This window comes from Oryza sativa, chromosome 11 (assembly GCF_034140825.1).
Source record: "Oryza sativa Japonica Group chromosome 11, ASM3414082v1".
In the NCBI taxonomy this organism is placed as follows: Eukaryota; Viridiplantae; Streptophyta; class Magnoliopsida; order Poales; family Poaceae; genus Oryza; species Oryza sativa.
The window spans coordinates 724688-737625 of record NC_089045.1 but is presented as its reverse complement, the minus strand read 5'-3'; the positions used below and the strand labels follow the sequence as shown (position 1 = coordinate 737625).

The window sequence follows — 12938 nt, the reverse complement described above, 5'->3', positions numbered from 1 at the left end:
GGTATTTTGGTCATTTTTACTCTCCACTACTTTCTTCTTGGGATTGGAATTGATATTTTGTGGGATGGAGGGAGTATGATCCAAATGGATAAATATTTATGCATGGCATAGCTTCTTTTCCATATTTGAGATTATTTTGACGTGTATTTGGGCCAAGGGCATCTTCGCCAGGAGAAATGAAACAAGGCCGGCCTGCAGTGCATCCGATTCAAATGAAGAACAAGAAACTTTAGGAACTATATATAGTAGTACACCGGCCTGCCTGTATATATATCGTCCATCCATCTTTTCAAACATTATATTATATCAAAAGAATAAGAGTAAATTGAAAAAGTTATCATATTCACTCTAAAGGTCTAGAAAAATAAGCATCTTTTTATTATGCAGCAGATAGGATAATCATTCTCACACTCTGCGAGCCTATAAAATGTGTGAGGTAAGTTATAACTGGACATATCTTCTTTCTTTTTTTTTTGCGGGGTAGAGATATAAAGCTTGGTCAGATGATTGCAAGATATCTGTTGGCTATCTAATTAATACAATACTCCAACATTGTATTCGTTGAACAACTTAATTAAGTGTTGTCATAGTTTTACCCCTTTCAATAGTCTTTCAAAGTGCGGCTTTGACTATATTAATAATTCCATCCAAAAATATAAGTATTGTTGTACTTCGACATTGTCTTAACGATGCTACTTTGACTAACAATATTTGTTAAAGTAGGGCTGCTTTCGACAACATGTGAAAGAGAGAAAGTTTGTCTCGTTAGCGGTGTGTTTTTTTACACTACTAAACGGTGTGTTTTACACTACTAAAATAGTTAATACTCAATTAATCATGCGCTAATGACACACCTCATGTTGCGTATCTTCTCAATCTTCTCTTTTCTTCTCCTCTTAAACTCAACATATTTTAAATGAAAAGAGTTGCATATTACGACAGTTTGTTTAATGATAAATCTAGTAATATCAATTTTACATTATTGATTTTTTGCTATTAATAATCAAAGTTAAAAATATTTGACTTGACGCTATTTTAAAAATGCTTATATATTTTGGGATGGAGGGAGTAATTTATTAATTGATTATTAGAGTATACATATTTCAAGACAAATTAACACAGTACTGTTTTTTTACCCAAGTTTGTATATATGTGTAATGCCAGGAAGATGGAGGAATCGGTGTAGAACATGTATATGTATACCAAAAGAAGCTGTCTATATAATGTATAATCCACAACGTACACGCACGTAGTACAAGTAGTACTGCATGTACATGCAGAAGTTCATATGCATATGCATGGTACAAAAACTGATCTCTAGCTCTCAGGTACGTACGTAGTCGATCGACGAATAAATTAAGGAAACAGATAGCGTAGTGACCGGGCGATCAACCATATGCATGCATCGATCTAGCAGCAATGCTAGCTAGTCTCGTCATGCATGGCGATCGATCGATCGACCTAGCTAGCTAGCTCTCATTTTATTCAGCATAAACACAGATAACACAAGATACAAAGCGTGAGACGACGACAGGTGCATGTACGGCCTGCGATGTCACACCCTCCGGCCGGTAGCGATCGATCGATCAGATTAGTTCACGCTGCAATTAAACGTACACGCACAAATTAATTTATATGTACTTAGTTAATTAGATGATCGATCATGCAAAACGATATAAAATTTGATTACCTGGAGCAGTCGATGGAGGGGCTGATGGTGTAGGGGATGCTGACGCCGCACTTGGAGGGGATGCTGGCGGCATTGCCGGCGTTGAGGCCGCTGATGCTGCCGGCCACGTTCTTGAGGCAGTTGCAGGCGGTGCGGCGGTCGGCGGTGGTGCTGGCGGCGGAGTTGAGGCTCCTGACGCCGCTGCAGCAGGCCGCCGACGGGCCGGAGCCGCCGCGGGCGTAGCTGAGGCAGGGCGACACGGCGGAGTTGACCTGGCCGCAGCTGATGGCGGCCATGGTGGTGTGTGGGCCCGCCAGGAGCAGAGCCGCTGCCACGAGGGCGACCAACACCAGCTGTGCACGGGCCATCTCGATCTTGGTCGTGTGTGCTGACGATCGATCGACTTGCTGCTGCTGCTGGTGTGTGGTGCTCGTTTGCTGCTGCAGGTGAGATCGATCGATGAGAATTCCCGGGAATGTAGGGGGCTTTAAGTAGCTATGATTTCATCTGTGCCGATGCATCGACCAAGTCAAATGTAGTTACTACGTGGAATATATAGTCCACCTATAATTATAATTAGAGAACATATCCTATACACAGAAGCTTTACTTATGTACACACTATACATATCAATTAGCAAATGCCACAAAAGTTCTAGAAAAAATTAGACACATACTTCCAATAGTTTTACACCTATATGTGAAATCTTATCTTTAGTTTCATTATATTTTAGCCATAACAAGAAAGATAAAATCCTGACATTTTTACCCTTAAAACTGTCGGGTTTTTTCACTTTATGTTACAGCTAAAATATATTAAATTTGAGTATGAGACTTTCCAGATATGTATAATACTATTAGGAGTAAATATCTAATTTGTTTATAGAATGTTTCATGACATTTTCTAATTGGCGTACACATAGTGTAATTAAGCTTGGAGTGCTAGTGTTTAGGCACCGTTCTTAGGGCAGTTCCAACCCATAATGTCCATAAGCAGTGTCTATGGTGTCATGTCAATAAGACATCACAATAAAAACTACACTCCACAACCCATGATTTCTTAAAGTGGGCCATTAATAAATACATCATCTCTCTTCTCTACCAATCATATTTATTCTTCAACTATTATAAAGACACTATTCTCTTCCAATGCAAAACTTGATAGTGTCTAGTGCATAGATTCTCGTGTTGAAGCTGTGTCTTGCATGAGACCCAGTTTCTTCCTCTCTTCACTCTCCTTCTTAATTAATATATTAATATAGTGCCACATAAGTTAAAAGTCATACATGACAATTTAGTTAATGCCATATATAGACACCATTTTAGGTGGAGGGTTGGGACTGCACTTAGTCGTCGGTGCGTCTAATGTTATTCAATTCAATTCAATTGAATCAGGGTGGTTGGTTGTTAGGGCTGGTTTAGCTAGCTAGTCACACAGTGTTAGTATTAGTGATGAGAAAATGATTAGCAGCGGCCTAACAGAGCTAGTCGTTTGTAGCAGCTAGCATGCATGTTGTACACTTGGAACATGCAAGTAGTTGAGCGCATTCATGATGTTTGGATCCAAGTGTCCATCATATCAGCAGTAACATCCAACGATCCTTCCAGTATTCTTCTTTCAACCACAAGGACAACTTATGCACACGCGTACGCTTCACCTGGTTACACTATAGCCCAATAATGCGCTCGGCTATTGCTAAGAAATATAAGAATCTTACAAGCTAAATAGACTAATTAAAATTGCTCAGCTGCTACAAAATAAACTACGAATGCCAACCAACAATTAACGACGATGAGTATTTTTAGGAAACACAGTGAAATATCTCAATAGCACATCACATTTTACACTGGTGGAGAAATCATCTTTAATCGGTCGACCGAAATTTACAATAGTCTCGGTTCCACTAAAAACCGGGACTAAAGATTTAGTCCCGGTTGGTGGCTACAGCGGATATATTTGATATCGGTTCTAAACCTATCATACCTTGTCAGGCCCCCGGATCTTTAGTCCCGGTTGGTAACACCAACCGGGAAGAAAGCGCATGCACCAGCCCACGCTTCTCTCTCTGAATCATGTGCATGCGCAACATCTCTCCATGCTTATCTCTTTTTCTTCTCCTTCCATCCTCCCCTTGCTCTTCTCTCACCCCCTCTCCTCCTCCCCTCCCCCTTGCAGAGGCAGCCGACGGCGGCCGGGCGTGGGCCAGCGGGATGGAAGCCGGCCAGCGGCGGCCCGGCGCGGGCCGGCGGGATGGAGGCCAGTCGCCTGCGGCCTCGCCCTCCCCTCCCCCAGATCCGGCCGGAGGGGAAGCGGCGAGATGGGTGGCCGGCCGGCGACGGGATTGGAGGCCGCCCGGTGAGTCGATTTTTTTTGTTTTTTTTATTTGTGGTTTGGATGTTTTGATCTGTGAATGAATCTATGAATCGATGTTGTGAATGAATCTGGGATGTTGTGAATGAGTATGTGACTCGATGTTGTCAATGAACCTGTGAATCAATATTGTGAATATATTTGTGATATTGTGAATGGATATTGTGAATGAATTTGTGATGAATTTGTGAATCGTGCTGTGGAGTTGTGATGTGGATTTGGGGTTTGATTTGACGATATGCATACCACTCGATTCGGGAGAAAATAAAAAAGAAAAAAAGGACCAGCTGGACCGCCGCTACCCTCTCTTTAGTCCTGGTTGATAACACCAACCGGGACTAAAGATCGATCTTTAGTCCCGGTTTTTTCACCCGGAACTAAAGATAGCGATCTTTAGTCTCGAATTGGTAGTCCCGGTTTAAAAACCGGGACTAAGGGGGTTATAAAACGGGACTAAAAAACACTTCTCCACCAGTGTTAGTGCACAAGAGATTGATATACAATTGGGATAAAAGAATAAAAGTCATATTAAGAAACTAATCCAAATATATTATATGATAAAATTCGGATAACATATATTTAGTAGTATTTATTCATGTTCAGGACGTGTATTGTATCAACCATGCATGCATGTATTTAAGAGGTTAAACCGAAACTTCATGTTTCTTATCACAAAAATGTACTAGCTGGCTTGGCATGTGCTCCACAATGCAAAGCTCTCAGCAGATCGATCAATTAATTAAATCTAAGAATTTTCAGTTACTAAGTTTAACGTAGTTTTTAATCAATCAGCTGTATGCTATTTTGCAATCCAATTAAGCTCTAGATAAGACCACGTACACTATGGAGTAGTAGAATTTTATCTTTCTTTTTCACAAGACCAAGCTGCTAGCTACTCCAGTTAGTAGGAGTATTTATTTATCGTTGACGTAGGTTATCCCTCCCGGCCGGGACGGCTGTCGGTCGCCAGCAGGTGGCTTCCAAATTGAAGCCGACGATCCATTATGTTCATGTCATTCTCGTATCGATCTACCTGCCAACCGTTACTCCTCCTCCTAGGTATTAATGCATATCATGATGCCACCTACAGCAACCCATGGCCAACTTTCTATGTAGACGTTAGACAAATTAAAGAGGGCTACCATCGGTTCATCTTGGCCCGTGTTAGTTTCAAAATATTTCTTCAAATTTTTAATTTTTTCATCACATCAAAATTTTCCTGCATACACAAACTTCTAACTTTTCCGCCACATCGTTCCAATTTTAACCAAACTTTTAATTTTAGTGTGAACTAAACACAACCTTGGTGTTTTCATCAGGCTTGTATGATAGAGCACTATTCCCTTTGAAATAAGGGTGTGCTTAGTTCACGTCAAAATTAGAAGTTTGATTGAAATTGGAATGATGTGATGGAAAAGTTAGAAGTTTATGTGTGTAGAAAGTTTTGATGTGATGGAAAAGTTGGAAGTTTGAAGAAAAAGTTGGGAACTAAACTAGGCCTAATACAGAGAGTTTGAAAAAAAAGAATTGGACGTCACACGCTCACTAGCATATGATAAATAAGATTAGAGGCCTAACTCACATAACTTCGGTGGGCACACGTTTTACTGTTGAACGTATCTGTATATGTAGGTAGAGTATATATATATATATTCTCTCAAGAGATTAAATCTAAAAGAAACAAGCATATGTGCCTATACTATGGCTTGAACCAAGATAAAAAGGTTCTATCACAAGAGAAAGAGCGTTATCATGAAGTCTGGATGACTAATAATGTTTTCCAGTGGTCGACCAATTTTTCGTGACATCAATGGCTATTTGCAGTGGAGATGTCAACGACAGAACCTAGGCAGCCACCCGAACACAAGGACCTTAACTATCAGTTTGTAGCGTTTACAATATTATCACCGCGCGTTTGCAAATTGGCTTATCAACCACATCAAAAATTTGAATTTTCAACCATAATTCGAGAGTTGATTTTCAGGTTTCCTCTATCTTGGTTTGTTTTTTGCCATTGTGTTTTAAATTGCCAACATGGATATACAAGTTTTATCCTGTAAATTATTTTAGTTGCTCTGTTCTTTTTTTTTACGGCTATTAGCTATATATCAAACGATGAGAGTTGAAATTATGATTTGAGGTGCACCAGTAAATTGAAATAAATTCTTGGGATGTCCTTACGAATATATGGGCTAGGGTTTTTTTTCCATCCCAAACAAGTCCTTTAATCTTTTTATTGGGTTGAAACTCAATAAATATATGATAGATTTATTACAAAATGCTAGCTAGCCAACTAGGACCCAGGTCAATGAATAGAACACAAGTAGATAAGAAAAATAAGGGGAGAAATAAAAAAAGCGATAAGTTTTATTTTAGCGGTAAATAACACATTGAGCCTCATAGTTGCCCACCTATCCCTCTTCCCTCCCTTTCCCTCGTGATGTAAAAAAAATATACTCTCACAAGCATTGGTTTTGTCCTACACTCTCCAAACTCCCCTCGGACCCCTCCTGTCCCTCTCGTTCCTACCCTCCTCTTTGGCACTCTCTAACCTCCTGACGAAAAAAAAGATTACTCTCAACCTTTCTAGAGTATAAAAATTATCTTGTAACTCCCCTTCCCCACACCCGCTCTTTTTTTTTGAGAGGCCACCTCATCCTCTTACGATGAAAAAAGAAGTATCCCTTGTTTATGAACATAAAAAGAATATAAATCTTGGTGACAAAAATATTCTTTCACATTAAGAGGAAAGAGTGGGGCATAGTTATTAGGACCGGACTGGCGGTCCGACCGGGAAAAACCCTAACCATGGCCTCGGTCGGTCTGGTCCCCTTAAAAGATCGACTGCGCAATTGAACCGGGGAGACCCATTGAATCGTGCAGTTTTTATATAAACCGAGCTTTGAACCGGAGTGGTAAGACCTCGGCCGGTCCAGTCCCCTTAAACCGGGGAAAACCCATTGAACCGGGCGATTTTTATATAAACCCGGCTTTGAACCGAAGTGGTCAGACAGGGTAACAAGCTACTAGGCTTTTGTTGATGGGCTGAGGCGAGGCCCAATGAGCAAACTCCATCAAAAGCCTTAGCCCACTGAGCAAACTCCATCAAAAATCGACCTTGGGTCGCATGGCTGAGAAGAGCACCCACTACCCAACCCTCTATCTCTTCACTTTTGTTGGTACCAAACATTTACGTCATATTGTACATTAAACCGCGGTTGGACCGGCCTAACCAATGGTCGAACCACCAGACTAGTGAACCGAGAGCTCGACTGGTTAATTCTCCGGTCCGGTCTTAATAACTATGGAGTGGGGAGTAGAGGGGACAAATGAAGAGCCTGCTATACAGAACTAATGTATCACATAAAGGTGAGAGTAGTTTTTTTTTCATAATAATTAAGGCGAGAGAAGGGGAGTGGGTATACACAAACTTATGTGAGGACTACTACTTACAATAAACATCCCATTGAACTGTGTACAATAGTTCTTTGTTTTGTTCTTTTCTTCTTCTTTTTTTCCATTTTACCCCTTTTTTTCTGATTAACTAATCAAATTTTGTGTGGCATGGGCCTGGCAAAAGGAGGTAAAAGGATATAGAGCATTCTCCCTTGGAAAAAGTACACCGAAGGTCCCTCAACTTGTCATCGAGTTACAAAATAGTCCCTCAACCGCAAAACCAGATACAGCGCATCCCACAACTTACAAAACCAGTGCAAACTAGGTCCCTCGGTGGTTTTGATCCCGGTTTTGTCCGACGTGGCGGTTGAGTCAGGGTGGGACCCATGTGGGCCCCACATGTCAAGCTGCTACGTAAGTAGGCCAGCCTCTCCTTTCCTCCTCCTCCTCTCTCTCTCTTCTCTCTGGACTCTGGACTCTGGGCAGGCCGGCTTCGTGGCGGCGTTGCGAACGCCGCCTTGCACGACTCCACGGCGGTGCCATGTGCGTCGCCGCTCGCCACCTTGGGGGCGACATATTCGTGAGTCGTGCGTCCCGACAAACGAGCACGACCTCGCCTTCACCGGCTCGGCCACGAACCGCAGAGGCGCCGCCGCCGCCGCTTGAACTGGAGGAGGTGGTCTGGGAAGCAGGACGCGCCACCGCCAGCCGTGTCATCCTGCTCGTCGTCGATGTCGCCTATCATGTGGAGGTACTTGATGGCGAGGAGCACCTCGGCTGCGTAGAAGTGGGCGGAGGGGAGCGGGAAGCGGCGGGATGGCATGCGGTGGATGAGAGAGTGGAGGTCGCCGCCGGCGCAAAACTCCATGACGACACAGGAGAAGTGAGTCGTGGCGTCGAAGTCGGCGAAGAGGGTGGAGGAAGAAGGGGTGGTCGAGCTGCCGCAAGATCCGCTTCTTTGCCGCCGCACGCTCTAGCTTCTGCTTCCTCGCCACCGCCCACCGGTCCACCACCTTCATCGCGTACAGGCACAGCTCTCCCTCACTGCCGCGGATGCCGGTGAGCTCCGGAGGCGGCACAGGTACACCGTCCCGATGTAACACCCCAGCCCGTTTGAAGCCTAGTAGTGTGTATTTGGCCCATGTGGCCCAGAAGTGGTTGTATAGTGGTGGTTTAGTACCACCTTGGAAGTTTAGGTGGGTGAGGGCCTGCTTATAAGCCTTGGTGCTCCAACCATGGTATCCCCGGGTTAACCCTTTTACACGAAGCGAGGACGAAAGTGTAAGCGGGATACCATGCAAACGTGGGTCCGCTCAACGTGTAGAGCGGACTAATGCGGATTTTGGAGGTAGGGTGTTACACCCGATGTCGCGGCCGCCGATGCGTCGCACAAGCTTGAAGTCCCCCGGCCCGAGCGGCGCCGCGGAGGTCATCGACGCCGTGCGGATGGCCGTCCATGCGACATCCCCGGACCTGCGCAGTCATGCAAGGCGGCGACCGAGCAGCCGCTGCCATCGTGCCGCGTCGGGGCCTGGCGGGTAGGGGACAGGGAGAGCGAGGACGCCGTCGCTGTCGCGCACGTGGCTTCACCGCTTCTCGTTCCCCAACCTCAGCTGGGGCACCCACCGCCTCCTCCGCTGCTCCAAGAACCCTGCCTCGTCGCCCCCACCCGCGGCGCCGGACACCCCTATCGTCGGACGAGGAGAAGGCCGCCCTACCGCTTCACTGACGGCGTGGGCATCAGCGGTTCACCTCAGCGGGGTCTGCAGTGGCCGTGGAACCGTCGCACCGCCACCGCCCCGCCGCGTCTGGAGGGATCGGACGATGCGGCCGATGTCGCGCCGGAGCGAGCGCCGCCGCCGCTGGCGGCGACCAAGAAGCGGATGTCCTCCAGGAGCTTGCCCAGGTCTTCAAGACGAGAAGAGGGGAGAAACTGAGAAAGAGAGAGAGAGATGGTGTGTGATGACGTGGTCACCCTGACATGCGGGGTTCACGTGGGTCCCATGCTGACTCAGCTGCCACGTAGGATAAAACCGGGGTTAAAACCGCTAGAGGATCTAAAGTGACCCGGTTTTGTTAATTGAGAGATGTTATATATCTGGTTTTGTGGTTGGAGGATGATTTTGTAACTCGATGACAAGTTGAGGGACCTTCAGTGCACTTTTTCCTTCTCCCTTTGGATTGTTTAATGGGCTAGGATCCAAGAAATGAATTGATGGGCCATATATGCATGTCTGCATTACGTTTTTTTTTCTTTCAGTTTTCAGGCATGGTGTGCTGCCGGCCCATAAAAAACGTATGTACGGAAGTACGTTCATCACTACGTGGTCGCATGGAGCCTCGTCACTGATCCATCATTATATTCCAGAATTCCATTTGGCATTTTTTCAAATTAATAACAGCTCATATCATTCCATCCATATACTATTACTTATTGAAGTAAAAAAACGGGGCACAGCAAGTTCAAGTGTGTGTACGCATGTATCAGTACGACATTATTATCATTATTAGATTATTATATATGAAAAATATATAAGTAGTGTACATAGTACACTACATGTAAACATTGAAACGCATTATTACATTATATAGTGCACGTACGCATGCAGCAAGAAAATAAACAAAGCTAGCAGTGAACAGTCACTCTCTAGATCTTCCCATACATATCGATCTCAGCTGGAGATGATCAAGCTAGTAATTAGTTGATCCTGCATAAAAAAGGAAAGAGGAAATTAGCTTAATTAGGCCAACACATGGATGGAGCAAATGAAGATAGAGAGAGAGAAAATGTAGAATACTTGGAGCAGTCGACGGAGGTGCTGATGGGGAAGGCGACGGAGACGCCGCATTTGCTGGGGATGGAGGCGGCGTTGCCCATGTTGAGGTTCCTGAAGGAGGAGGCCATGTTCTTGAGGCAGCTGCAGGCGGTGCGGCGGTCGGCCGACGACGAGGCCTTGCCGTTGAGGGTCCTCACCCCGCTGCAGCACGACGACGACGGCGAGCTCTCCCTCCCCATCACGTACGACAGGCACGGCGCGATCGACGACGTCACGTCGCCGCAGCTCACCGCCGCCGACGCCCTCTCCGCCACCACCGCCGCCGCCACCACCGCCACCAACGCAACCAGCGCCATCGTCCTGCGAGCACCCGCCATTGTCTCGATCGAGATCTAGCTCTAGCTAACTAGCAACAATGTACACTGGTAGTGAGCTGTAAGCTAGAGCTTGTGGTGGAGTACTGGAGTGAGCAAAGCTGTCGAGGAGGGGTGGTATAAATAGCTAGCGATAGATGGAGGTGGAGAAGAAAGAAATTAAGGCCGGGTTAATTAGGTTAGCTTAGCTGGTTAGCGATAGGAAACTTCCAGATCGGCCGGCCGGCCGGAGATGGGAGATGATCTACTGTGTTTAGCTAATAGTATAGAGCGTGCATGCATATGCATATGTACCAGCCGGTGGTTGCGTATTGGGACCCTCGGGATCTGTCGATACGTGCGTGAATGCACGCATGTGATCCATCCATCTTTGTTTGCATGCTCAGGAACAACCTTCTTAATTGCCACCACTGTTATCTTGCGTCTTTTCACTCCGCGAATGGACTTCACCATTTTTTTTTTGACAAATTGATCTTTTTAAAAAACTTATTTCGAAACTAGCCACTGCCAAAAACTTCAACTATTTCCGTCGGCTCAGCGCTGAGGTTGTAAATAGCAGCGCCACTGGACCTGACGCTGACCTCGTGCCAGCGTGGCGGCCGAGCCGACCCCCCTGCCGACGTGGCAAGAACCTCAGCGCCAATCGCTTCGGCACTGTGTTGCCCAACCTCAGCGCCAACCGCTTCAGCGCTGAGATGCCCACCCTCAGCGCCAACGATCCCGCAAAGATTCTCTACAAGTATCGAACTTCATAAGTAAGTCCAGTTGCCTCCGATAACCATACGTAGAAATCAGGTTCAATTCTTGGATAATTCATCTAGTCGGTCCTATTTACACATTTGTCATTAAAAAATTGCATATTACTATGTCTTGCGTGTAGGGTGGACAGAAGGAAAAACAAGAAGACCACCGATTGGACTGCTTATCATCAGACACACATCGATCGATGGAACCAGTTCGAAGCCAACCGCATGCCGGATAACGCGATGCACAACAGGTAAGAGTTCGACGCGTACTTAGCCTGGCTCGCGAGGAACTACCGCAGTGCCCTACGTCTGGCTTGGACGCTAACCGACATACTGGATGACCTGATTGAGGTGGAGGAGCAGAACAAGTACGATACAAGTACCCATAGAGGTAGCACGGTCGGGATGGGTCCGGTTCGAGACAAAGTGGTGAGTATGGGTTCTATTTACTCGTTTTCCAATTTCTGTACTTCGTGCTTATAACTTCTCCTACAGACACGGGAGCTGATCAGGACAGTCAACGATGCGGGCGTGGCACTTGGCATGCCCCCTAGCTCGCAACAAGAGAGCAGCATTCTTCGGAATGCATTACAGGTAGATTTGTAAAATTCGTGCACCGCACACATAATTGGAACTAACTGCTTCCTTCTGTTGGTGCTAGACTCTATGACAGCGATGCAGAAGTTGGCGGCATGTCTGGGATGCAGGGCCGACGATGCCTTCGAACCACCTCGACGGGCTGAGCAGGGGACAAGTCGAGGAGTGGCTCAAGAGGGTGTACAAGAGGGAGAGGAGGAGGAAGAAAGAGAGGAGGAGGAAGAGGAGGAGCAAGTGGAGCTCGGTCCCTCCTAGCTGTAGGACGCTCCACAGTCGTTGCAGGGGCCATCTCGACCACAACACAAGATAGCTCATGTTTCAACTGGAGGTACACTCCCGATCAACCTCGTGCTCCAAGGGGTAGGAAGAAGTAGGTGTCACAGTCGATAGCCTCTTTAGTTGTGATCTTGTGAACCTATGAACCTATATTTTGTGAACTTGTGAACCTATATTCTGTGAACTTTGTGAATGGATGTGTGATGGATGGATGGATGTGTGTTGGATGGATGTGTGCTGGATGTGTGTTGCCTATGTGTGTTGTGGATATATAGATGGATGGATGGATGTGTTCTGTGCTTGCTACTTGCGGCTTGTAAACTTGTGAATGGATGGATGGATGTGTATGTTGGCTGTGTGTGGATGTGAACTTGTGAATAGATGGATGCTTGTGAACTTGTTAATGAACCGGCTTGTGAACTGCTTGTGTTGGCTGCTTGCTGCTTGTGAACCTGCTTGTGAATGGATGGACGGATTGCTGGAATCTGTGAATGGATGGATTGCTGGAACCAGGGCCGGATCTCAGCGCCAGCAAAAATGGCGCTGAGTAGTCAGAGCTCAGCGCCATTACAGCTAGCGTTGAGAGCCGAGCCATGGACTAAGCAGATCAGTGCTAAGGAAAATGGCGCTGAACCATGCCATCTCAGCACTCGAGGCCCGCCCAATACAGGAGCGTTGTTTGGCAGGCGCCCGACCGGAGTGGCTCAGCGACTAAGTGCCGGATGTCATCGCC

The 12938-nt window shown here is 46.1% G+C and overlaps 2 protein-coding genes across 2 annotated transcripts; both read right to left on the bottom strand.

Annotated features, from left to right (window-relative positions):
- Positions 1-1177: 1177 nt before the first annotated feature.
- LOC9267894 (non-specific lipid-transfer protein 2) lies at positions 1178-2194 on the bottom strand. Its single transcript, NM_001404792.1, has 2 exons — positions 1691-2194; positions 1178-1601 (listed from the first exon to the last, which is right to left on the bottom strand). The coding sequence occupies exons 1-2, from the start codon at positions 2035-2037 to the stop codon at positions 1592-1594; spliced, it is 357 nt and encodes a 118-aa protein (NP_001391721.1). The 5' UTR covers positions 2038-2194; the 3' UTR covers positions 1178-1591.
- Positions 2195-9846: 7652 nt separating this feature from the next.
- Positions 9847-10679, bottom strand: LOC4349601 (non-specific lipid-transfer protein 3-like). Its single transcript, NM_001404442.1, has 2 exons — positions 10234-10679; positions 9847-10143 (listed from the first exon to the last, which is right to left on the bottom strand). The coding sequence occupies exons 1-2, from the start codon at positions 10587-10589 to the stop codon at positions 10134-10136; spliced, it is 366 nt and encodes a 121-aa protein (NP_001391371.1). The 5' UTR covers positions 10590-10679; the 3' UTR covers positions 9847-10133.
- Positions 10680-12938: the final 2259 nt, after the last annotated feature.

Excerpts from the sequence above, each read along its gene's own strand:
- LOC9267894 (NM_001404792.1), bottom strand. The coding sequence starts at position 2,037 with ATGGCCCGTGCACAGCTGGTGTTGGTCGCCCTCGTGGCAGCGGCTCTG.
- LOC4349601 (NM_001404442.1), bottom strand. The coding sequence starts at position 10,589 with ATGGCGGGTGCTCGCAGGACGATGGCGCTGGTTGCGTTGGTGGCGGTG.